This window comes from Rhinolophus ferrumequinum, chromosome 2 (assembly GCF_004115265.2).
Source record: "Rhinolophus ferrumequinum isolate MPI-CBG mRhiFer1 chromosome 2, mRhiFer1_v1.p, whole genome shotgun sequence".
Classification (NCBI taxonomy): domain Eukaryota; kingdom Metazoa; phylum Chordata; class Mammalia; order Chiroptera; family Rhinolophidae; genus Rhinolophus; species Rhinolophus ferrumequinum.
This window is the reverse complement of record NC_046285.1, coordinates 28,015,416-28,043,228: the sequence shown is the minus strand read 5'-3', so window position 1 is coordinate 28,043,228 and position 27,813 is coordinate 28,015,416. Positions and strand designations below refer to the sequence as shown.

The 27,813-nt window shown below is 36.1% G+C and overlaps 1 protein-coding gene and 1 pseudogene across 1 annotated transcript; both read right to left on the bottom strand.

Annotated features, from left to right (window-relative positions):
* Positions 1-5,456: 5,456 nt before the first annotated feature.
* Positions 5,457-6,887, bottom strand: LOC117012639 (HCLS1-associated protein X-1-like; annotated as a pseudogene).
* An 11,531-nt stretch (positions 6,888-18,418) lies between these two features.
* Positions 18,419-19,512, bottom strand: LOC117011932 (olfactory receptor 5K1). The gene has a single exon (XM_033087742.1). It carries the CDS (start codon positions 19,409-19,411, stop codon positions 18,443-18,445), a length of 969 nt encoding a protein of 322 aa, XP_032943633.1. The 5' UTR covers positions 19,412-19,512; the 3' UTR covers positions 18,419-18,442.
* Between the last annotated feature and the right edge of the window lie 8,301 nt (positions 19,513-27,813).

Genomic DNA, 27,813 nt, shown 5'->3' with positions numbered 1-27,813 from the left:
AGAAAATTTTCCCATACACATACATTTCCAGTCAGGCCCTGTTCCCAAAGAACTTTTCTCAATATTACCCAGTTCTCTTTAAGATTCCTGAAATAGTGTTTATCTTGATTAATAGTAGATGTTTAGTAAACCATTTCTTTTGAAGAAAATTAAATCCTGTTTCAATGAATAGTTTTTATAATCTCCTATATTACCCTTGATATTTATTTATCAACAGCCTTTTAATTTCATTCCGTTACTCTTAGGATAGTTTGTAAGTTCTTTAAATAGCCTTACACCCCTACCAGCAATTTCTATACTTCAGACACACTGACCTTAGAATTTTTCCAGTGGGCCATGCCTGCAGCTGTTTTAAAAACATTGCCCTATAATTCTTTGTTCATCCTTCCATTGAGAGGTGAGTTCTCTGTCCTCTTCCCTTGAATCTAGGCTGGCTTGTGCTTGCTTTGACCATTATTTGGTTGAAGTGATATAAAGCTATATGTGGTTCATATAAAGCTATATGTGGTTCTCTTGGAACACTTGGTTTTAGAATACTCACTTGTGGGATGCTCCCTCTCAAACCCAACTGCCATGCTGTGAAGCCCAGGCCACGTGGAGAGGCCCTTGGTAGGGGCTTCAGGAAAATCCCAAGCTAAGCTCCCAATGGACAGCCAAGATCGTCTTCCAGCGATGGGCACTAGCCATCTTCGACGTAGCCCTGCTGAGCCTTCAGATTATGCCAACCCAGCCACTACGTACTGTAATCCCATGAGGCTCCAATCAAGAACCACCCAGTTGAGCCCAATCATCCTACAGATCTGTTACGAGACAATAATAAATTGTTGTCTCATGCTGCTACATTTTGGGGTCATTTATTATAGTCACAGTACCTAGAACAATGCTCTTTCCTACCACAGGCTTTCAAAAGGTTTTCTTCTCTTTTTCTGACCCCTCTCCACTTCCTTCCACACTTTTTTTACCTGGCTAATTCCTATTTATTTTTCTAACCCAAGCTTTATGTTTACTTCTTCAACAAAGTTTCTCCTGACCGTCTTTCCTGGATTTGTTCTCCCTCTTACTGTTTCACAGCACTCTGAAGTTCTTGAATGTGGTAGGCAGTAGAGTCCAAGTTTGAGAATGACTCCGTTGGTTATCGCTCCTTTTAAACTCCACGGATCCTGTCTTCCTTACTAAAATCTAAGGTATGTTATGGGGTCACTTAATGAAGTTACCCTCTTTGAAAGGGACATGAAAAAGTTCAGTCCAGTCTGATACTCACACTCCAGGCCAGTTAGTGGAATATCAAAACTAAAACACCATTCAAAGGTAAAACTCCCTCCTCTCTTGGCTTAGGCTTGCCTCTGGCTGGGAGGCTACAATAGGGGAGGAGACTTCAGCTTCTTTCTGCCCTCAGTCACTTTCTCCTACGCGGACAGTTAACTGTTTTTGACCCCTCTCTGGTCAAACTTTGGGAAGAGTAGTTTTATTTATGTGGCTGGTACAATGTTCTCTCACCTTGAGTCTATAGAGGGCCCATGCACAACTGCAGGCTCTTTCTCTTTCAAGGGCCACCTTTGGGAATTTCTCAAGACAGCTTCTCTCCGCAAAGCTTCAGACTGGTTCTTTTAACAAGTGAAATCAGTGTCTCTCCTTCAGTTGTCTGCTCACCACTCCCCGCTGAGTCCCTGGGTTCCTGGCAGGCTGGTTCCTCTCTGCTGGGGTCATATTCCTCTCAGGTTGTCCAGGCATTCTCTTACAGGGATCCTTGTTCAGCTCTTTCTGTGGGGAAGACATTTAGCCCCCAAGAAACAAGAGCGGCTAATGGATGCCTGGATGGTAGGGATGTAGGTTTCTCTCAACTCAGCCTGGGTCTTGCTGCTTTGCTGCTTCAGGCCCATCTAGCCAAGCTCTTTTATCTTTAGATGTTTCAAAGTGAGTCAGATATTCTTCTATTGGTTTTTCAAACTCCAGGGAGCTCTCGGAGTGAAGCCCCTCTCAAATGGTTTAGTAGAGTGAGTTGGAGGCAAGCCTCTTCCTCACCAGGGAGAGACTAGAGGAAAGCCCATAAGCCTTTAGCATATTTCTCCAGAGAATGCCTGTCTCCTAATTCTCCAAACTCTGATGAATCCCCAAAGGTGCTCCTTGAGCTAAAAGCCACAGATCCGTTTTTTAAAAAAAGACCACCCTCTGCAAATTACAGGTGTTTAACATCTCAATTTGGAAGGTAGAATTCCTGATTAAACTGAGATAACAGAATGAATTACATTTAAATCCTGTTAAGCGTTATTAAATTGTCATTATTTTTGTTTAACTTCTTCCCCTGCTAGGATACTTAAAACCACGAAGAGCACAAATCTTGTCTGACTTCACACATAGCACATAGTGTCTCGTATATAGTAAATGCTCAGTAAGTATTTATTGAATGATGCATGATAAATAAATACATTTAAATAGTGTAACTGACTTTTCATCGTCTATGACCTAATCTTTTAAGTCTGGTTACCCACAATACTCATTTTTCAGATGTAAGTACATAGATATATACATAGCTATTAAATATTGAGCTTCATTGTTTTTTCTTATCAGTCCTCAAGCAAATAAAAGTTATTTTCTTGGTGTATATTTCCTCAGGAGGAGAGTAGTAAATCATTCTATTTCAAAAATTAGTATTTCCCTCTAAGTAAGGGCTACATAATTAAATATGAAGTTGGTTAAATAGAAAACAAGAGTGGGGAAGCATTGTGAAGAATGAAGTTCTGTTTAGTTTACTATTAGTCAATTATGTTGAATGCACTATAAATATCTTTCCTTTTTAATAGCCTGCATTAGATGAATTTCTAAGAAGCAGGGCTTGTGCGCCTATGTGTTTCAACTGTGCGTTACCCTATATCATTTCCCACACTAAGAGGAGCTACACTCAGTACATACTTTTCTGGGGATGACAGGAAGAAAGATGACTCACTTTACAGAATGGGATGAAGAGGAGACATTGGAGAGGGTAAAAGGAGGACAACCCTCAGGTTGCTGAGGAAATAATGCCAAAATTTCATCTCTGGTGCTCATAGCTTGCGTTGGCAAGAGTTCTTGTCATGATAAATTTCAGTCCTAACGTTTGTTTCTTGTGACAATGTAAGACTTAAGAGAGCACTCAGGCGATGCATTCTTTGGAGAGTCACACTCCTAGTTTAGTCAACACAAAAGAGAGGATAACATGTTTCAGGGCCCTCCTTCCTCCCACTTTTAGTTCTGCTTCTTCCTGTACAGCCCAGGGGCCTCAGGCTTCCCCGGGCTTTCTGGGAGACACTTTTGAGGCATTGTGTGGTTTCAGCATGTTAGAGTAATGGCTACTTAGATTTGTGCCTCATTCCTCTGGGCGACTTCCTGCTGAATAGCTCTTGAAAAATAGCTATTGAATTGATTTGTGCTACTGAGATAGTGAGTCACACCTTCCAGCTAAGTCATTTCCATTTTAACACCTGAACTATCAAGACCTTAATCTTATTTTTTTCTTCTTGTTCTCCATTCCTTCCTTCCGTTCTTTCTTTCTGAATACAGTTTTTGAGCACTTCAGCTGGTGCCAGGCATTGGAATGGGCTGCCACTCAAAACACAACAACATAAATAATTTTCTTTAATATAGAAGCCTAACACGTTTCATTTTTGCATCCATGAGTAATATTCCTAATCAGCAATCATGCTCTTACTTGCTCATTTCGCAGGAAACATAAACTCTATTCACCATTCACCATTCTAATGGTGGAATATGTCATTGCAGGAGAGATGAAATATTTTGACCAGGAGAATAGTTTGGAGCCTCTCAAATTACATTACTTTGTCTACTCATAGAGCTAGCCTATACATAGTTGTCTTCCAGGGATAAATAAATAAATTTTCAGTGCCTTGTTTTCCCCAACTGTGGTAACCTCAAGTAACTCTTTTATGTTCCAGATTTGTTGCAAACTTGCTGAACATCTCTACCCCCACCCATCTTGTAGGTGACATCCCAGTAAGCTTAGGCACCTGCACTGAGATTTCCTAATCTGCCCAACAGGATGTCACAATCAGAAGGGGTTCTTTTCTCAAGTTCTCTCTCTGCTTTTATGAAGAACTAGTTCAACACAGATGCAAATCTCTGCATGATATCATATGTTTTTAAAAAATTCCCAGAGACTTCTTTCTCTTAATAGAAGATTTTGGATTTTTATCTCAATCAATTTTCCATTTTTTTTTCATGGTGTATCTCTTTTATTTAGATTTTCTTTATCTCAGCAATTTTTGTAGTTTTTCAACGTTCAGCTTTTGCACTTCTTGTGTCAAAATTATTCTTAAGTTTTTTATCCTTTATTATGCTATTATGAATGGAATTGTTTCTTTAATCTCATTCAGATTGTTGCCCATATATAGAAATATAAATTTTTTTTGTATATTGATCTTGTATCCTGACACCTTGCTATATTGTTATTACTGTTAGTAATTTTTTGTTTTTGTTATTGTTCCCTTAGAATTTTTTTCTACGGGTAAGGTCATGGCATCTGTAAATACAGTTTTACTTCTTTTCCATTCCACATGCCTTTCATTTAATTTTCTGGGTTTATGTCACTAGGTAATCTCCATTGCAATGTTGAATTGAAGTGGTAAGAGCAGATTTCCTGGTTTTATTCCTAATCTTGGTTGGAAAACCATCAATCTTGCACCATTAAATGTGATGTTTGGTACAGATTTTTGTTGATACCTTTTTGTGATAAAGTTTAGACCCCTTTCATGTCTAAAAATGTCTGTTCTACTCCCACATTTAATTTATAGTTTACTTGGGTATACAATTCTAGAAATAATTGGAAATAATTTTTCTTAAGTATTTTAAAACTAATGCTTCATTGTCTTTTAATTCCAGTGTTGCTGGTAAAGTTTGAGAACATTCTGATTCCTCTGTGTGTGATTTCCCTCTCTCATCATTTGGATTCTCCTTTGTCGCTAGTGTTCTGACATTTCATGTGATGTGCCTTGGATTGGGTTTATTTTCATTCTTGGTTTCTAGCATGTGGTGCTTTCAGGTTACAAAGTAATATCTTCATTTCTGAGATATTTTCTTGACTTATTTCACTGATGATTCATATTATTCTAATTGTGATTATTTACATCATTCTCGTTTTCCTATCATTTTTTCCTTCTATTTTCTATCTCTGTTATTTGGCCTACGTTTTGGGAGAGCCCCTCAACTTTGTCATCCAAACGTTTTTATAGATTTTCATTTCTGCCATAATATTTTTTTAAGTCCCAGAAGTTTGTTCTGCTTATTCCTCTTTTGTAGCATTCTGTTCTGGTTTTACAGCTATATAATCTCATATTTCTAAGGACATTAAAGATTTGTGTCCTTGCTAGATTTTCATCTTTCTGCATAGTCTCTGTTTCTTCCAAGTTTCTTATTTTGTTTGTATGAATCTCCATCCTTCACATTGGAGTCCATCCACAGATGTCTGGTAATCTCTGGCTCTATTTGTGTTTAGTGTGGTACTCTAAAAAACGGAAGGCCTCTGAGGGTTAACAAGCCTACCAGGACCAGAACCAAAGGCCTAGAAATAAATACAGGATGGAAAAGGCCTCATCCAGGGCTGGAAGTGGTGGTGATTCTGGATTATCTCTGTGACCACCACGTGCTTGTTGATGGGTTACTGTGGTCTCTGCCCTGCCCTCATGGTCCACCACAGTCTGGCGCTCCTCCGCTGTCCATCTGGCCTAGTGCTCTTGGTCACAGACATGACGTGCTCTTAAAATAGCATTTGGGAGGGGGCTCCTGGGAAACCTGGGAGCCAAGATCCTGTCCTCTCTGGATCTAGAATGAGTGTGTGTGTGTGTGTGTGTGTGTGTGTGTGTGTGTGTGTTGTGTGTCACAGGCCACATATCATTAAACCTGTGAAAGGTCGCTGAGAGCCCTAGTCTAGTACTGGTTTGAAGGATTCAGTTCTGGCATCCCTCTCCAAGAACCCCCAGAACAAAGATCCTGGGCTGGTGACTGTCTGGGTGCTTAAGCACTGAGTCCCTAAGCATCTGTCCCTCCTGCCATCTCTGACCAGGTGTCTTTGTCTCAGGACTTTGGAAGTTCAGGAAGATGGGAAGGCAAGGTCTAGGCCCCCATCTCATTGAAGAGACTATTGAAATCCTGTACAAGGTCATCAAAGCCAGTTATTGTGTAAATGAATCCCTCCCTCTTCCTGGACTGAAGTGGAAGTAGAAGCACATTCCTTGGAGCCTGTGGACCATCAAACCTCAAACTCCCAAGGCCCCAGAGTCTCCTCCTTCTTCATCATCCTTATCTTCATCTCAAGTCATCCTTCTGCAAAAGGGATCTCTGTGGCTCCAAGGTCCAGAAAAGCTGGAAAAAGCCCAGAAAGAGATCCAAAGGCTCATTCCAGTATTGGGTTTCGAACCTCTGAACCCCACCAGAGGCCAATTCACACCTGGGGATAGCCTGCCCTATGCTGTCGGAAATTGAGACTCAATTTTCCTTTGTTTCATACATGTTCTTTAATTCTTATCTTCTAAAGGGAGTATTAAAGTATATATCTGTATATATTTGTAAGTACTATCAATATATAATGACTCATTTCTTCAAAATTAGCATACTAATTTGATAATACACACTTTCTCACATTAGGATTTGGCTTTTATTCCTTCATGAAAGGGAATTGCCTTTCTGGTTAATGCATTAAAGAGGACTAACTAGTTTTGTTGTCTCTGCCTCCTGGGATTGAATTGATTCACCAAGAAAAACAAAACAAAATTACCATACAAAGAGATGAACATAATTTAAACTAAGTAAAATAGTAAATTCATAGTTAATAAAAGGATAACATATATTTGTTTAAAACAAATTTTATTAACTATTGTTTTACCATATTTCTATCAAGTTCATACCTAAACCTCTTGCCCAATAAAACTAAAATAATTTTTAAAACATATTGTACAGCTCAACAGTCAACTGTCTATAAGATCTTCCTTTTAAAAACTGAATTATTTACCTTATTTATTGTCAGTTATTTTGCTTTTTAAAATAACCAACTATATCTCTATATATTAATCAGTGAATTAATAAATTATCCCTTCTGGGTCTTGTTGGCCATTTCTCTTCTTTTAAACATAAAAGATGAGATGAGAAAGTAAGAAATTGTTCAAATCAGCATATTTTATAGTTTATAATAGCAACTTGGTAAATGTTTTCACTCTAAGTACTGAAATAATGAAGTATGATGAGAGGCAGTAACACAAGTTTACACATTCAAATGCTCAGAGGGGCCAGGCAGGTGACATGAGAAGAACTAATTCTTGCCATATCTCCCAACTTTTCAAGAGAGTTAAAACTTGCTTTTATAAATATTCTCCTGATTTTTAAATCTTGGAAATTAAAAATTGAAAAGTACTACGCTGTTCTGCACTGCATGGGCTAATCTAGACAATTCTGTGCAAGCTCTGGATGATCTCTTGTGACTTTTTACTTGATAACTGAGAATATAGGTTTTGCAGTTAGCCTGGAGTTAAACTCACCAATAGTACACTGCGGGACATTGAAAAAGTGATTCAGCCACTGGGCTTCATTTTCTTACCTTCCACGTGAGGATAGCAATTGTGCTTCTCTCAGAGTACTTTGGCTTATTTCGGGGATGGGAGTTAGGTAACAGCTGAGGATTCCAGAAACTGAAGAGCCAAACTCACTTGGAGTTCACCACTTTCCTTTTTGTTTCACAACAGTCATCTTACATTTATCCAAGAGAAACCAATTTTACAAAAAACAAGTGAGTTAAGCAGTCCTTAACATTCTCCCTCCAAACCCAGCCTTTGATGTACCCACACCCCTTGCCCTGTCATCTTTCTCAACTCTTCCTTAACTCTTGTAAATCATGTAAGTTGTGGTGACCAACACAGTATATTTCATTTCATATGCTCTTCTTACAATGTGATGTTGACACCTTTCCCATCAAGAGGTAAATGTCCCCTCTCCTTGAATGTGAAAAAAAATACTGTGATTGCCTCAATGATTGAGGTAGAGCAGAAGTTCTGTTATGTGACTTCCAAAACAGTGCCATGCACTTCTGCCTAGTTCTCTCGGTAGACTCATTCTTGGAACCCATTAGCCGTGCTGTAAGGAAACCCAGGTGGATTTGTTCCCTTGGACTGCTGTAACAAAGTACCACAGAGGGGCGTGCTGGGAGGGGAGTTTTTCCCCAGGATCTACCTTAGTGCCGATTGTAAACCTCAAAAATACGGTGGCCAAATGAAAGGACGGGTCTTGTACATCAGGAAAAAATTATAGTAAAAAAAGCCTCTGATTTGATTAAAGTTGTAGACAAGCAGGAAACAGGGAAACAGTCAGACAGAAAAACAAGGAAGAGGCTATGTTTTACAGTAACTTGTAGGTGAAAACTGGAATTGCCATTTATTTATAATTTTCTAGAGAAGGTAAGAAGAGGCCACGTGGAAAAGTTTGTACCATAACACAATCTGAACTCGCCTAGCTCAGCATCATAATGAGTATAGATGGTAAAAAAAAAAAAAAAAAAAAAAAAAAAGGCAGCAGAAACCAGAAAACAGAGTGAAACCTTGAGGGAGTAAAGAGACTGATCTTTGCTTGGTTAGGCAGAGCTGAAATGAAAAGATTCATGTGTGAGCTACAGACTGTGTTTGACTTTTTAAAATTTTTAATAGACTATTTTTTAGGACAGTTTTAGGTTAACGGCAAAATTGAGCAGACGGTACAGAGGTTTCCCATTTACCCCCTGTCCCCACATATGTATATCCTCACCCCTTATTAACATTCCCCACCAGAGTGGTACATGCACTATATTTGTTGACACATTATTATTACCTAAAGTCCATGGTTTATATTAGGGTTCACTGTTGGTGTTGTACATGCTATGAGTGAGACAAGTTTATCATATGTATCCACAATTATAGTATCATACGTGATAATGTATCATATGTGAATATTTTCACTGCCCCCAAAATCCTGTATGTTCCTCCTATTCATGCATCCCTTCCCCCTAACCCCTGACAACCACTCATCATTTTACTGTCTCCATGGTTTTTTGCCTTTTTCAGAATGTCATATAGTTGAAATCACACAGATGTAACTTTTTCAGTTTAACTTCTTTCACTTACGTAGCAATATGCATGAAAGCTTCCTCCATGTTTTTTCGTGGCTTGATAGCTCATTTACTTTTAGCACTGAATAATATTTTATTCTCTAGACATACCACAATTTATCCATTCATCTACTAGAGGACATCTTGGTGGCTTCCAAGTTTTGTCAATTATAAATAAAGCTGCTCTAGACATGTGTAAGTTTTGTGTAGACATGTTTTCAAGTCCTTTAGGTAAGTACCAAGGAGTGTGAATGCTGGATGGTATGGTAAGAATATGTTTAGTTTTGAAGGAAACCACTAAACTGTCTTCCAAAGTGGCTGTCCATTTTGCATCCCAACCAGCAATTAATGGCGTTTCTGTTATTCCACATCCTTGCCAGCACTGGGTGGTGTCAGTATGCCAGATTCTGGCCATTCTAATAGGTTTGTAGTTGTATCTTGTTTTAATTTGCATTTCCCTGATGACATAAGATGTGGAGCATCTTTTCATATGCTTATTTGCCATCTGCATATCTTCTTTGATGAGGTGTCTGTTAAAGTCATTGGCCTATTTTTTAATGGGGTTGTTTGCTTTCTTATTGAGTTTTAAGAATTCTGTATTTTAGATAACAGTCCTTTATCAGATGTGACTTGCAAATGTTTTCTTCTGGTATATGGCTTGTCTTTCCATTTTCTTGACAGTGTTTTTCACAAGCAGAAATTTTTATTGTTAGTGAAATCCAGCATATCAATTCCTTCTTTATGAATCGTGCCTTTGGTGTTGTATCTAAAAAATTATTGCCAATCCCAAAATCACTTAGATTTTCTCCTGTTATTATCTAGGAGTTTCATAATACTTCATTTTTCCTTTAGGTCTATAATATATTTGAGTCAATTTTTGTGAAGGTGTAAGGTCTGTTAGACTCATTTTTTTCCCTGTCAATATCTAGTTGTTCCAGCACCATTTGTTGAAAAGACTATCTTGATTCCATTGCATTGCCTTTGTTCCTTGATCAAAGATCTTATGATTATATTTATGTGGGTATATTTCTGGGCTCTCTGTTTTGTTTCATATATCTCTTTGTTTATTCTTTTGCTAATACCATACTGTCTAGATAACTGTGCCTTTATAGCAGGTCTTGATGTCCTACAACTTTCTTCTTTTCCTTAAATATCATGTTGGCTATTCTGGCCTTTTGCCTCTCCATATAAACTTTAGAATCTGTTTGTCAGTGTCCACAAAATAACTTGCCTTGATTTTGATTGAGATTGCAATGAATCTACAAATCAAATTGGGACACCTTCCTACCTGTTAACATGGGATATCTCTTCATTGATTTAGTTCTTTGATTTCTTTCATCATTGTTTGATAGCTTTTCTTATATAGATCTTACACATATTTTGTTAGTTTTATACCTAAGTATTTCATTGTAAAGGGTGCTAATGTAAATGGTATTATGTTTTTAATTTCAATTTCCATTTGTTCATTACTGGTATATAGGAAAGCAATACTTTTAAATATATCTTTGTTTAACCTTGTATTAACCTTGTACCCTGCAACTTTGCTATAATTACTTAATTCCAAGAGTTTTTTGTTTCAAAATTCGATTCTTTCAAATTTTTGCATAGACAATCATATCATTTGAGAACAGATAGTTTTATTTCTTCTCAATCTGTATCCCCTTTATTTTTTTCTCATTTTATTGCATTATCTAGTACTCCCAGTACAATATTGAAAACTGTAGTTCTTTGCCTTGCTTTGTCCCTGATCTTAGTGGGAAACCTTGAAGTTTTCACCATTAAATATGATGTTAGCTGTTGGTTTATTGTGGATATTCTTTATCCAGTTGAGGAAGTTTTCCTCTATTCCTAGTTTACTGACAGTTTTTATTATGAGTGGGTGTTTGATTTTGTCAAATGCTTTTTATGAATCTGTTGAGTTTATTGAGTGATTTTCTTCTTTAGCCTGTTTATGTGATAGATTACATTAATTGATTTTTTTAATATTGAGCCAAACTTGCCTGAGATAAATCCCACTTGATTATGGTGTATAATCTTTTTATACATTGGTAGATTCAATTTGCTAATATTTTGTTGATAATTTCTGCATCTATGCTCTTGAGAGGTATTGGTTTATAGTTTTCTTGCAATGTCTTTGTCTGGTTTTGGTATTAGAGTAATGCTGGACTCATAGAATAAGTTAGGAAGTATTCTCAGTGCTTCTATCTTCTGAAAAAGATTGTAGAGAATTGGTATAATTTCTTCCTTAAGTGTTTGGTGGAATTCATCAGTTGAACCTATCTGCGTGTGGTGCTTTCTTGTTTTGGAAGGTTATTAATTTAATTCTTTAATACGTATACATTTATTCCGAGTGTCTATTTCTTTTTGTGTGAGTTTGGCAGACTCTGTCTTTCAAGGAATTGGTCCTTTTCATCTAGATTATCAAATTTATTGGCATAGAATAGTTCATAATATTCCTTTATTATCCTTTGAATGTCCATGAGATGTGTTTGATATTTAAGAGTTTGAATAGTTAATGAGTAAATATTTCCTTAAGACATATTTTTAAACATATTGTCTTGGTCATTGTAGAGTCATAAATAAAAGTATTACATATATATTTTTTAATGAAATGTATTAGGGTGACAATGGTTAGTAAAATTACGTATGTTTCAAGTATACAATTTTATAATACATCATTTATATATCTCATTGTATGCTCACAACCCAGAGTCAGTTCTCCTTCCATCGTTACATATATTTTTAAAATTATTTTTAGTTTTCTGAAGTTTTGAAAGTGTTTATTAACTACAGGATCCATAGAATATCAGTAAATTGTTGATGATACCAGTACAATGTAAATGTTGTAATAAAATATAAGCTCTCCTACTTGTGACTTGTGACCTATAGAAGATGAAATTGAGTTATGGCTACATTTATTAAGTATATACACATGAAATATTTTTGAATAAATATAGTTACTATGCTATACTGTATATTTATGCTGTTTTGTGTCACAGCATACTTCTTTTACTACCTACAATACCCATGCTGGTGCTACAGACATCTTAATAAAGGTTTTTAAAAAAGGAATGAACCCAATCCACTAACAAGTTTACCCTCTTTGAAACATAAATGGAAAAATCATGTCTTTATTTAGTTAAAATTTTGTTTTAGTAAACAAATTAATGAAAATTTCAAATTGATAGAAATGATTCATTATATAGTAGTTTTAAATTTCTTTTTAAAAAGATTTTTATTAAAAAATATAGTTAACATACAACATTGTATCAGTTTCAAGTGTACACCATAGTTGTTCGACATTTACATACCTGAGGAAGTGATCACCATAAGTCCAGTAACTATCTGGCACTATTCTATGCTATTCAAATATCTACTACATTCCCCATGCTGTACATTACTTTCCCATGACTACTTTTATATCTGGAAATTTGAAACTTCTTATTCCCTTTCAGCCCCCCTTTTTAAAAATTTTTCAATTACAGTTAACATTAATATTATTTTATATTAATTTCAGGTGTACAGCATAGTGGTTAGACATTTATATAATTTTTGAAGTGATCCCCCTGACTAGTCTCGTACTCAGCTGGCACTATACATACTTATTACCATATTATTGACTATATTCCCTATGCTTTACTTTACATCCCCATGACTATTTTTATAACTACCAATTTGTACTTCTTAATCCTTTCACTTTTTTCACCCTGTCCCCCAACCCTCTTCCATCTATTATTCCAATAAATTTAGTGCACGTCTGACACCATACAGTTATTAATATTACAATATTATTGACTCTATTCCTGTGTTATACCCAGCATCCCCATTACTATGTAGCAACCAATTTGTACTTCTTAATGCCTTCCCCTTTTTCACCCACCCTCTCCACCCCCCTCCCATCTGGCAACCATCAAAATGTTCCCTGTATCTATGAGCCTGGTACTGTTTTGTTTGTTTTGTTCTTTAGATTCCACCTATAAGTGAAATCACATTGCACCTGTCTTTCACTGTCTGACATACTTCACTCAACATAATACCCTCCAGGTCCATCCATGCCACCGCAGATGGCAAGAACCCATTGCCTTCCATGGCCAAGCAATATTCCATTGTATATATGTACCACCTGTTCTTTATCCATTCATCCATCGATGGATATCCAGGCTGCCTCCAGGCAGGCTCCAGTGTAGTCCAACGTCGGCCATTGCCTGTGACCAGCCAGGGATGACCTGGTAGGAGCTACAAAGCTATCCGTGGTAGGTTGCTGCTTGTGCTGGACCTGGAGGTATGTGGGAGAGGCTGTGCTGTAAACCAAGAATGGCTGCCACTAGTACCAGGTCCGGGGTAGTTCCACAAAAAAGTCAGGACACTCTGAGGCCTGCTGCCAGTTGCTGGTTCCTATAAGGTTCAGCTCCTAATAAAGCCTCATTCAGTACAGAGTTGAATGTGGCAGAGTCTCAATGAGTCAGCAGAGTGGAGCAGCGGAGCTCACCAGGCCAATCAGATTCAGATTTGGGCTGTGGGGGGCGGGCTCAACACAGGAAAGATGGTGCCCACCTGCCAGCTGCATGGAAGGAGAACCCCATGCAGGAAAAATGGCGACTATCTTCCAGCCCACATCCCACAGCCACACACTTCAGTCTGACCCCCATATTTCTCTGAGGCCTCCTAAGTCACTGTCCCTCCACCAGAGCCCAAGGTGAGTGCCTGTTAGGAGTCTGTGCGGGCCCTTTAAGAGGATGTTTGGGTTTCCCCGAAGCCTTCAATAACACCCGGGTGGTCAGAATCTCCACTGTTTTTCACAGCCAGAAGTTCTGGGGGCTCCTCTTCTTGGCACTATACTCTGGGCTGGGGAGGTTGGTATAGGGCTGGGGTCCCTTGCTGCTCTTTGGGGGAACCTCTGTGGCTGAGATATCCCTCCCAGTTTTCATCTACCACACAAAGGTTTGGGGCCCGTTCTGTGTCTTCACCCCTCCTATGAGTCTCAACGATTCTACTTTCATGTCCTTAGTTATAAACTTCTGTTCAGCTAGACTTTAGATGGTTCTCCAGATCGATCATTCTATCATTTAGTTGTCATTTTGATGTGGTCATGGTATGAGGCCAGTACAGTGTCTATCTCTTTGCCATCTTGGATCACCTAGTTTTAAAATTCTAAAAGACTGTCAAGACTCAACCACATCCGGCAATGCAAGGAAGTCTTTCATTTGCTCTGATAGAGGAACAATTATTTACCTAAACATGGGCTTCTTCCCTCCCCTGCACACAATCCAAATATAGTTCCATTTTTTAAAGTTTTGTTTGTTTTTTAATTTTGGTAAAAATCACATAAAATTTACCATTTCAGCATTTTTAAGTGCACAGTTCAGTAATGTTAAGTATATCCACATTGTTGTGAAACTTCTTCGGAATGTTTTCATTTTGCAAAAGTGAAACTATACCCGTTAAACAACTCCCCATTGCTCCTTCTCCCCAGCAACCATCATTCTATTTTCTGTTTCTATGAGTTTGATGACTTTAGATATTTCATATTAGTGGAATCAGTTAGCTTGACAGATTAAAAATATAACCTGAGAGTTATGATATTAAGCTGAAGAATTAAAGTTTTAACATTTATTATGATTTCTATAATTGAATGGGGTATAGATATTACATTCTGCTTCTCTGATACTTTGTCAGCATCATTTATGAAACAATATTTAAAACCATGTGGTGAGATTGGCTCATTGATGAAGCAGACCTGCACCAGCAAGCAATGCCAACTTCAGAGCAATTATCTGGATTGAAAATGGGTAGCATATGAGGACTAAGAATATCCTAAAGAAGAATGATCTATAGAAGGGACATAAATGGCATACATAGAATAAATATTATTCAGTCTAAGAAACTCTGTATATTCAGATAGTTGGCAAGACATTCTTGTAACAGAAAATAGCATATTAGGATTCAGGTAAAACTCCAATAATTAAAATGTAGAAGAAAGTATTGACAACATTAAAAATATCTACAAATTAGCTCAAATGTTAATCTTTGTATATATAATGGGATATCTTTTGGTATTAACTGATGAACCAACACAGAGGTTCTTGTTATCCTAGTGTCAGTTTGCAAGTCCCTGAAGTGACAGTGCTTTCTTAGGGATGTAAGACTTGTCACATAACAAACGAAAATGTTCCTGAATGAACTAATCACTTATAAAATTAATTTCCTCTGAAACATCCCTCCCTGTTTAACACCATTATCTTCATCCATTGCACCAACATCTTACTCATGATTTTCTGATATAGTAAACATTATTCAAATTCAACATGAAATGATCTTGAGAAAGATGCAATGGACTTCATAAAGTTGATGAATGTGGGGCTCACATTCTGAAAGAAATGTACTGTCTGAAAGAAATGTAAAGTCCCACAGGTAAATAGGGTCTGGTAGAGTTACAACAATTAAAAAGTGAATAATAAATGAGAAAAATAAAAACAATTTCAATAGATAAGAATTTGTACAGTACAAATTAAGAAGGACCTTGGGGAAATTGGTGTAGCCTTTGGATATTTTATAAAATTCCTCCATTACTATTATTCATTATTATTCATTGAATTCAAAAGTTAAATACAGATTGTATCTAGATATCATACTTTATTCTTCTGGAAAATAATACCAAGGAAAGCATTTAACACTTGATTCATTCTTTGTAAAATTAGTACACATTTGTGGTTATAACTAAAATTTGGCTAAATATGAAATAAAATATTTATTTCCATAATTGTTGTTTTTATTTTTCAAAGTAAAGTCCTAAACAGCTCTTTTTTTCTCCACTTACTATGAAATATTAGTCAAGATTTTAAAAGGATTCATTGTATGACATTTTCCTTCCCATACCCAAGCACACTTAGATGAAGACTGTCTGTAATCTATTTTGCCCAATTCTTACCATTTCAGACAGCAGCTTGTGCAGTTCACGCTTATTGCTTCAAGAGAGGGAGACCAGAGCACAACAATATTAATTTCACATTTCATCTCCCATAAACATATCCCCCATAATCCAAACAGTGAGAATAGATTAAAAGAAAGCCTCACTTTTGAACACTGTTCCAGAGTCAAAATTTATTCCATAAAAGTAGATTGATTTGGGAAGCATTTATAATGATGGAAGAGCTAGGTATCAACCTAGAAATAAGGATTCAGTGAATTAGGGGGGAAAAAGTCAAAGGAGAATGATTGATATTTGCTGAGATGGGGCTCTGTGACATAAATTCCCGAGGGCTGTCCTGGGCATGAGATGGGTAGACAATCAAATGCTCATAGAAGTTTGGAGATCTATGCAAAGAGACCTTCTGGAGAGATCCATAAAAATCCTGTGTCATACCAGTACTGTGTATCATCAAAAGTGCAGAAATGATGCCATTCAACTTTTCCTGGACTCTGTTTCAACTAGGTGCTGAGATGTATCAGTTACCAAAACACCAGTTTTTCTATCTTCTTAAATCCTTTTTGAAATATCCTAGAGAAGGAGGTCAAGACAGTTTACTCAGAAATTAGCAGAGAAAGAACAAGAGCAATGAGCCAGCAGACTTTAAGCCTTGTGGACTTGACAAGTAGACATTTTAGCTGAAATCATGCTTCCATGTCTAGCCTGGCGACTAGACATGAATGCAGATGCCTAAACGGGCGGTGGCATGAAAAGATAACCACAGAGTCAGAGAGGATCAGACATCCTAGAAGAGCAGCATGGACAGAGCTCAATCTGTAACGTGACACTTGTCTTTAATGCCATGATATTAAGCTAGTACCTACAGTTAGATATAACCAAGGAAGGGAGGAGGTGGGTTTGGGAAAATCCTAAATTAAAGGGGTTTACATTTGAAACAACCAAGAAAATCTTGAAATTTCTCCATTTCAAATCTTGAAATGTCTGTTTATATGGAATGAGCTAAGTTAGATTTTTTTTGGAGGTTACAAGTAGGGACCAAGTGGTTATAATTCTCTATTCATGAGTTCCTACCTCATTTTCTAAATAGATTCAACATGTTCATTTCCCATTGTGAAGTCAGCCTCTGGTGCCTGGCTAGCCTGGACCTTCCTGCAACATGACAATTGCCCTCTGGGAATTTAGATGTGACCTCAGAGCATCAAGAGAAGTGGAGGGAGAAATTTTCTTTTACTTTATACGGGTACTCTTTGATCCAGAAGTTACTTATTAAAATCACAACAATGTTCTATTTAAGAAGATGGAAAAACTGTTATTTTGGTAACGCATATATCCCAGCATGTGTAAAGCAGTGCTTCCAAAGAGCAGGTTCTCAGTGAATCTATGACGAATGAATAATTGGAAAGTAATTCTTTCATTATGTCACATTAAGATCATTCCGTTCTACTCACATTCCACAACTTCAGGTTTTGCAATGGTGAAAAGAAGAAAACATACATTATTTTTTATAAGTCCTACCCACAGTTCAACGGTGATAACTTAACTTTTCTTCATGTCCATATATTATATAGTAATGTCCCCTTTGTTGAACCCTTTCCTCATCTCTCAGGAAGTGACATAGAGAAGTTTAGCTTAGCTCACTGACAACCAAAGCTCTTCAACAGGTTTGACCACTTGGCTAAAACTTTATGTTATGGCATCTTTATGCATGTATATATGGGAGTAAATAAACCTTTCTTAAGACTACTATTCTTGAAAATTGACATTCTGTGTTTAATTATTCAACTCCATAGGAACTTCAAATTGGAAATATAATATTCACTTTTGACACCTTCATTTCCTCACTACCTCTTTCCTAACTGCAATAGTGTCCCCGCAAATGCTACTAAAACAGCTTCCTCAAAATCCCCTTGCCTCAACTTTGTTGCTCATGGGTGTGATTTCTTTGGTTGAAGGCTCGCATGCCTTTACACCATTTCAGCTTAACTGGGGTGTTCATGCTCTATGATATTAAAGTGAGCTGGGTACAAATGTTTAATGTGATTCTTCTTTATATTTATAACTACTAATTTTGTTGTTTTTCTTTTTTTTAGTCTGACAATTTTTTAAACATTTTTTTCCTAGTTTTATTGACACATATTTTTCTTTTGGGTGCTGATAATCCCTGATGCTAACACATTCCATGAGCTTGGCAACGTACTAAGTTGTTTCTTAAATGAATTCAGTTTGGTTTTGATTTTGATTTTGAGTTAAGATTTAGCACAGTTTACTCCTTCCTGTATATTGTCTCCTTTATGTATTGCTGCTTAAATTAACTTTATGATATTTTTAAATATTTTATATACAATTTGTGCATTTTCTCTGTGTAATTCCACTTGGAAAATTTTTCTGCATTTAAATTATTAGGCTACAGTAGATGTCATTTTTTTCAGACTTCCTTGAGATTTTTTTTTCTTCAGAATATTTCTCAGAACACTTATTACTTCCTTATTTCTCAGGCTATAAATAAAAGGATTTAGTAAGGGAACTACTATTGTAAACAAAATAGCAGCTGGTATATCTTTGTCTCCTTCTTCAAGCAAATTTGGTCTAATGTACATGAAAAAAAGAGATCCATAGAATAATGAAACAGACAAAAAGTGGGATGAACAGGTAGAGAAGGCTTTGACTCTTCCCTCTTTGGATTTCATTTTGAAAATAGTAAAGAGAATGTAGAGATAAGATATTAAAACACTACCTATGGTAAAGACTTGAATTGAGCCTGAAAAGATAAACAGTACCAGTTCATTAATATAAGGGTCAACACAGGAGAGTCTGTATAAAGGAAGAATATCACAATAAAAGTGGTTGATGCGATTAGATTCACAGAAAGCTAACCTAAATAAAAGCCCTACATGGATCATGGAATGCAGGTTTCCAGCTATGTAGGCCCCTGTGGTCATCTGAATGCAGAGTTTCTTTGACATCATGGTGTGGTACTGCAGGGGGCTGCATATAGCCACATAGCGGTCATAGGCCATTGCCGCCAGGAGAAAGCAGTCTGCAGTTTCAACAGTGCAAAGAAAATAAAATTGGGCCATACATTCGTAGAGGGAAACCATTCTGTTCTCAGAAAAGAAGTTCACTAACAACTTAGGAGTAATGGCAGAGGCACAGCAAGAATCCACAAGAGCGAGGTTACCCAGAAAGGTGTACATTGGTGTGTGAAGACGATGCTCTTTTGAAATTAATATCATCAGGCCAAGATTCCCCACCATGGTAATCAGGTAGGTGGCAAAGAACACCACAAAGAGAAGGATCTTCCGCTCTGGATGATCTGTAAATCCTGTGAGGATAAACTCAGTTTTCATAGTATGATTTTCTTCAGCCATTCCTGATTTCTCTGTTGAGAAAAAAAAAAAAAGTGGAGAAATGAGGTACTAATTTATAATATGCTCAATCCATCTACCAAGCTCTTTCTAGCCCAGAAGGACGAAGAATATCTTTCATAATGTTTTCACATGTCACATGGATTTTGGTCACATGCCCAATTCTGTGGAAGTATAATTTCTTGAAGCTATTACCTTTTAGGTATTTTTTTTAACCATTTATTTAGCATATTTACAAGAAAAACATCAGATTAGATGCACAAAGATGCTTTTTGAGGTCTCGAGAGAAATATTTTTCTATGTTGGTTCTTCTATATGGTTTAGATAAAGCTGATTCATAATTTAAGTGTCAGCAATTGGTATCAGTATCCCCACAGAATTTCAAGGACTGTATATATCCTGATTAACAATGCTGTTTAAAAGACTATTTTTGTACACCCATATTTATAGCAACATTATTCACAACAGCCAGAGGTGGAAACAACCAAAATGTCCATCAATGAATAGTGAATGGTTGTACAAAATGTGATATGGTACATACATACAAAGGAATATTATTCAGCTTCAAAAAGGAATGAAATTCTGGCACATGTTAAAAGATAGATGATCCTTGATGACATTGTGCTAAGTGTAATAAACTAGACCAAAAAGGACAAATATTGTATGGTAATTCCACTTACAGGAATTAAAGTAGTCAAACTCATAGAGACAGAAAGTAGAATGGTGGTTGTCGGGGAGGGAGGGAATGGGGAGTTATTGTTTAATGGTACAGAATTTCAGTTTGGGAAGTTGAATAAGTTCTGGAGATGCATGGTGATGATGGTTGCTCGGTGTAAGTGTACTTAATGCTATTGAACTATTTACTTAAATATGGTTAAAATGGTAATTTTTATGTTATGTATACTTCTTTACAAGAAATTTGTTTAAAAAAAAATTACTTTCATTTGCATATCCTTAGCAATTTACTATCTCCAGTGCTAGTGGAGTATACATTTAAAAATAAAATGTGTTGGGGACAAAAGAGGGCTATTTACATGGTATTTACATCCCTGGAAGTTGTTTGGGGGAAGTGATATGGATGGAAGTAGGGAGGACTGGGAGAAAGGTGGGGAAAGAAAGAAAAAGAGGCTATATTAAAAAACTTCCAGGGCTTTGAGGCTCTTCGTTTGCTCGGCCCTCTCCAAACTCTTTGGAGTGTACTTTTTCTCCTGATAATGCCACCTTTGGGCCTTTGAGCCCTGCCTTTGCTTGGGGCCCACTCCAAACTCTTTGGAGTGTACTATCTCTTTTAATAAACTCTTTCACCACTTTAAAAAAACAAACAAAAAAAGACAAAAAAACTTTCAGGTCATTTGTAACACCATTTATGCATGCGATGTAAAGTTATTCATGTGTGTATGTGCATAAAAAATTTTAAATGCTACCAAAAGAATTTGGAGAAATCCCAAGGGTTAAAAATAGATTAAGTTCAATTTTATAACTACATGTCAAAAAGGTCATGAGTAAAATCAACCAGGAAATTATTGCAATAAATGTGATAATGTTTCTATAGTTTTATTCTATAAAGAGCTTATACAGATCAGTAGGAATAATCATAGAAAATACATAAAGGACAGAAATAGAAAAATCTCAAAAAATACAATTTTTTAACAAATTAAAAATGTTTGACTTCATTACTAGTCAGAAAAACATCATTTGAAACAGTTTTGACGGTATATTTATTTTGTCTATCAAAATAGTTAGATTTAAAAAAAAGAAGAAATGGTGATATATGGTATTGTTTAAAACAGTAAATGGGAAACTAATTTGACTTCTGGCAGAAGTATAAATTGGTGGAATCACTGGAAAATAATTTGGTAATAGATTAAGGAAACTCATATATGTCCACACCCTATGATCAGTAACCATGTATCTGGTAGAAAGAAATAATTAGAACCTCAGACAAAGATTTACACATAATGATGTCCATCGTAATGTCACTTATAATAGTGAAAAATTCAAAACACCAAAATGGTAAACATTTGGTCAATATATTGTGTAATCGTTATTACTAGTGTATATTGTGTTTACTTAGAACATTTAATGTAATGATAAAATAGACAATAAAACATTATGTGAAAAAATTAAGTTTTACATACAGAATAATTCTAATTTTCTAAATAAATATTTATGTATAAATGGAAAGGCAGCACAAAGCACATCAAAATGTAAATATTAACTTTCTCTGTGCATTGGAAATTATAGATCATGTTTTTCTTCTTTATATTTTCCTCTATTTCAAATTATCTACAATGAGCATTACTTATATAATCAGAAAACAATTTTTTATTAAATAGATAAAATGACATGTTCTTAGGTCTGCTATGGTTTATAATTTGATAATTCCACAATAACCACTGGGAAGCCAAATAGTATTTTCTGCATTTCACAATTCTATAGTGGATAATGTTACATTGGATGTATTGAGGATGGTATAATACATCCCTGTGATAATTATATTCACAGTTATAAATAATAATTTGCTGACAGTCTTGCATGTATCTCAAACCATTCAGGAATATATTCACGTCTTGTGGTAATGCATTCTTAAGGCCACTTACCTCTATGTAAAGCAATAACTCTTTGGTGTCAAGTTTTACTCTTTTGAATGTTATGTTTCTATGATATTCTAAAATTCTATGATGCTCACATTTATTAAACTTTCAGTCTATTTTTAAAACTTCAATTATCTATCTCTTAAATTTTTCCTTAAAGATGGTGCTCTAATCTATCGAGGAATGCTTTATTTCAATCTATCTTTGTTTATTTTAGTTAATTCAAGAATCACTTATTCATTGTCCTGGTTTTCATTAAATGTCTACTCTGTGTTACATACTTTCTTAGAAGATCAGTTGACCCTCCTAGACATTTCCACACTGATAGTTTTCTTGCTATTCATAACTATTACTGCACTCTGTATTCCAGTAACAAAGGAAAAGCATCTTAGAGAGCGATAGGAAGATCTCTCTCCTTTTGGATTCCTGAAAACATTACTAACTTTTAAATCTCAGACTATTTGGGACTGATCCTTTTGGGAACAATATTTCAAAATAAATGTTTGAAATCTCTGTAAGTATAATTTGAATAATTTTTTAATTAAATGCCTTAGACTTACCAGCTTGAAGTCATATATAGTAAGATTTCCTTCAGTTTTCTGAGTTGATGATAATTAATCAAACAGAAATAAGTTTTACATTGATATTTAATTTCTCTAAAAATCAAAAGAGAAACTAGAATGCTACCTCAAATTGCATCAGGAGTTTAAAAGAATGGTTTGAAAGTATATTCCTTATCCATACTATTTGTTTAATACATAGGGAATGTCCAACATAAATATTTTAAACACCATTTCATTGTAGAGGTTAATAACCCATTTCATCTGTTAATTTGTAAGTTATACGGCAAACATCATTCAAAGAGGTTTCAAAAACTTCACTAATGTTTTCTGTTATTACTACAAAAGTGTGCCTTTACTTATTTATTTTTGGTAAATTTAGGCTTCTCTTGAATTCAGGAGTGATACAAATAAATTATAGTAATTTCACGAGTGCTTACACTATAGACTTTAGGTTCAAGGAAAGAATTTAAGGAACTATAAAAATTGAAAAATAAGAATTGTAAAGACAAAAACCTTCAAATATCTTAAAGAAACAAATGTTTCTGGAGGTTAATAAAATTTTTAAATACTTTCTCACCTGGATTTCCCTGATAAGAGTTTTATAAAGGCTAGGTGGTTGCCTGATGTTAGTTTTTAAAGTAGATCCAGAAACTCAACTTTATCTTCTTGATAGTTTTGGAGAATATTTCTATCAACAGGTCAGTGATAATATTTATGTCTTTGGTAGAGAATGGTTCATATTTTAAATAATTCTAAAGGGATTTACTTGGCATTGACATCAGAGTGTAGCCTGAGAGACCTAATCTCTTAAATATTATCAACATACTAAATTAGAATAATAAATGTATCCTTTGAGACCTAGAGAGTAAGGTGAATGCCCATTTCCAAGCAAATTTTAACGACCATGTTTTGATTTTAATTCACTTGTGTTAATACCATTTATTGTTCTCAGCAATCTGAATATAAAGTCCTAAGTGGGAAGAAAAAGTTCCCACTAGATTTATTTATTACTCTACATCCTTAAGGCAGAAATAAGCTTTACATGTTTGAAGAATCCATAAAAGGCAGGGAGAAGTGGTTGATGATGAGATTGAAGAGTTGATCTTAGGGGTTAGTAACACAGAGTATCGAGTTTACATTTTATTTTCATTTCAATGAGAAGCCTTCGGAGGCTTCCTATTGCTATTATAGCAAATTGCCACAAACTCAGTAGTTTAAAACAACATAAATTTATTCTCTCACGAGTCTGGAAGCTGGACATCCCTTCTGAAGGCTGTAGGGACAAATCCATTTCCTCGCCTTTTCCGGCTTCTAAGAGTCTTTCGCATTTCTTAGCTCACAGCCCCTTCCATTCTCAAAGATTGAAATGGCCAGTTAAATCTTTCTCATATTGTATCACTTTGTTTCTGACTCTTCTGCTTCTGTTTTCATTTTAAAAATCACATTGGGCCCACTGGATAATCCAGCATCATTTCATTCCCCCTTGCCATGTTAATAACATATTCACAGCTTCCGAGGATTAGGATGAGGGCATTTTTGGGGGTGTTGGTGGTATTATTCTGCCTAGCAAACCAGAGGGGTTTTGTTTGTTTGTTTGTTTGTTTTTATACAGGGAAATGGCATTACTTTATTTACATTTTAAAAAAGAGCACTCTCCCAGTTTTTCAGAAAATGGATCATGAAGGGTTAGGGTGGAAGTGGGGAGACCAGCTAGGAGGATATTGCAGTAGTTCAGAATTAGGATAGTAGTGGATGGTGGAGAAATGTAGATGGATTTGGGTTATGTTTTGGAGGATGAGTCAACAGGATTTGCTGATGATTTACATTTGAGAGGGAGGTGTGAGGGAGTAAAAGGAGCTAGCAAGGAAAAGGCCTAGATTTTTTGCCTTGAGCATCTGAGGGGAAGATGGTCGTATTTATCAAGTTGAAGGAAACTAGAGAAGGAATACTTTCTTGGGGTGGGGCATGTCTGGATTTAGAAATATGAGTTTTATCTTATCCATGTTATGTTTGAAATGCTTATCAGCATCTAAGTGCTAAGGTTGAGTATGGAATTGATTATGAAAGACTTAGATAGAGATTATGAGTCATTAGCATATATATATTTAAAGCCTTGGAACTGAGTAAAATAATCTAGGAAGAGTAGGAAGCCAGAGATTCCTACTCTGATTGGGAAACAGACCTCTGGGACTCTCTGGTTTATATTAGACCAGATTATTATCTAGCATATAAAATTCCTGGTTGGAATAGAATGCAGTCATGTAGAAATTCCAGGAAGTATCCTGAAAAAGATGAGGTCAGAATGCCAAATCAAGGAGCCTGAATTTTATCTAGTAGACCCTGAATAAATTCGTCAAGGGCAGACTCTATCAAATCTGAGTTTCAGAAAAACAACTCTGTGTGTGACTCATTGCTTTCTTCTCTATGTTACATTTTGCATTTTGGTATGGCATTAATAATAAATTAATTAACAAATGTTTGAGTGCCCCTTCGGTACCATGTAAGATTAAAACTGTGGAATAAGAAAATAACGTCTTAAATTGAGATTGTTATTAAAAAAAAACTCAAGACAACAAAAAAGACCCCAAATTTAATGTGAGGAATGTTTGTTTGCTTTTTGGTCATGTTTGATCAGAGTTAATGGTGCTTATTACAATGTCAAGCGTAGTGCAAATAAGCAAGAGTAATTCAAGCAGTATAAGGTCCAATCCCTGTTTGCTGTAACTTCTGAGAAGGCAGTCTTGTAAACAAATAATTAGAATGAAAAGTGATATAATATAGTGTAAACATACATTCATAACTATGGGAGAACAGATGGGAATGACTTAATTTGCCTGGGGGTGTTAAAAAAGCTTTCTGTAAGAAAATTGCCTTTTCTATAATAAAATAACACTCTAGTTTGGTGGCAGAGAGTAAATCTCCTTGTGGGAGAAGCAAATCACAGTCCACCAACCTGTTTCTAGGTATTCATTTCCGCTGGGAAAGTAGTCACCATTGCTGCCAAAACCACGGTGACTACAAGATGGCAATGCTCTCCCGTTCTCTCTGGCCTGATTGATTCCCCAAAGCATAGAGAAGATTAAGAGGAATAATTTGTACATGCCTGTCCTAGACTTGAAGATAACCACTGGGAAACAAAATGTAGTAATACACAACTAGAAGAGTAGTTCTCCACCCTTCGTCCCCATCGAGAAAGCAGGTTGGCAGACAGTGTTGACTGTGACACACTTCCATGAACTTCCTCATGTAATGAATGAGCAGTTACCCACTGGCTTGGCTATGATTCCTCTTCATTTTCTCCCATTCAAGATAGCATGTAATGTAGAGGAGTGAAGAAGGTATCACTAAGATAATCTGGAATCCACTCTAGTTATATAAAAAAGTAAATCATCTTCAACTATGGTACTTATTATTTGGAATGCATGAATTACCAGGCATCTCATAACTGATTGTGACAGATCAGGGTGTTGAAATAGTCTAGTCTGACGGCTGCTGATCTTGACAATCTGGTTTATACGAGTGAGTTGCTCATCTTGTACTTGTGGTTCCCTATAGTGAGTCCTTACCTACTTCCAAGTCTACCTCTGAGAGGCAGATGCTGTCTTTTCCCAGTGCTTGGGAAGTTTAGGTATGGCTCTGCCCCAGGAGATCTATTTCTAAGAGTGTGAGAAACAGAGAGCAGGCCAGAGCTCCACTCCTGGTTCATTGTCTGAGGTCTTAGCTCTTCCCCATATTATTGACACTAGGAATGTCCACCCCTTCAGGGGAGCTTCCAACTTAACTACAAGAGTATAGCCATATCCTCAACAGAGCAATCCTATTACAATATAATATCCTGCAATTAGGCCCAGTATCTATATAAGACACACACACACACACACAACAAACAAACCAAAACACAATAGAGAGTCTTTTATTACAGATTACACAGGAGAAGACATCTGACCCTGCCCTTGAAAGATATGTAGACATTCTCTCAGAAAAGCAGAGTTGGAAAGGGAATACTAAGCAACGTGTCAGAGGCATGAAAGCTCATTGAGGGTTGAGGAATGGAATGTAGTCCCTAGTCCGCCTGAAGTGTAGGGTGTGATAGAGAACTTGGTACTCTAATTATGTTATAGGTTTTTTACTCAATGGTTGATCCAATTTTGACATCCTCTGCCAAAAATAAATGTTGAATGAATGAACTATTCATAATCAAGCAATTTGTTCAGGAGAAGTTCTGAAGTCATTTGGTATATACCAGACAGGATCTCTGAATTTGTGGTTGTCAGAGTAACAGTCAGAATTCCTAAGACAGATGTAAGAATTAAGAATAGAAAATGGTAGACTAAGCTATGCTCAATAGAGAAATCATAACTGGAGACATGGAACTTGCTTTCTTTTCCTCCCTCCCTTCCTTTCTCCATCTCTCTCTCTCTCTCTCTCTCTCTCTCTCTCTCTCTCTCTCTATATATATATATATATATATATATATATATATATATATATATATGCATATATATATATATATATAATTTTATTCAAATATATTGTGTGTCTACTTTATGCCAACCACAATACTAGGCACTATAGTTAAGCAATACACAAAAGGAGATATGGTATCTGCCTCCTGTCCCCTTAAGAAATTGGAACCTATATGAGACAGACATAAACCAAATAATCACCCCCAAAATTTAAAATTACTTCACTGTTATGAAGGCAAGGTTATTGGATATATGAGACTTATAATAGAGAGGTTTAGCCTAGTCTGAAAAGGCAACATAATATAGTAGTTAATCCTGTGGGTTCTGGAACCAGGAGACCTAATTTTGAATCTTGACTATACCACTTTCTAGCTGATCATGGGAAAATTATTTAACCTGTCTGTGCATCAATTGCCTCATAAGAAAAACGGATATTATAATGAAAGTGGAGACTAAAAATGTAGTTTTAAGACTTAATCTATTGCGTGTAAGACACTAGAAGAGAACCTAGTACATAATAAGTGCTCAATAAATGCTAAATGCTACCATTACTACAACTACCACTACCACTGCCACTTCCTCTGTCATTACTTGTGGTGGCTAGAAGAGGTGGGGAGGTGACAAAAAATTTCCTTGACGAAGTGATGACTGAGCTGAAATCTGGAGGCTGTAAAGAATTTACCAGGAAAAGGTAGAGGGGTGAGTTATGATGAGACCACATACAAGTCACTGTTTCTGGAGGAAACATGACAATTTCAAGGCACTGAAAGACGGTCAGTTAT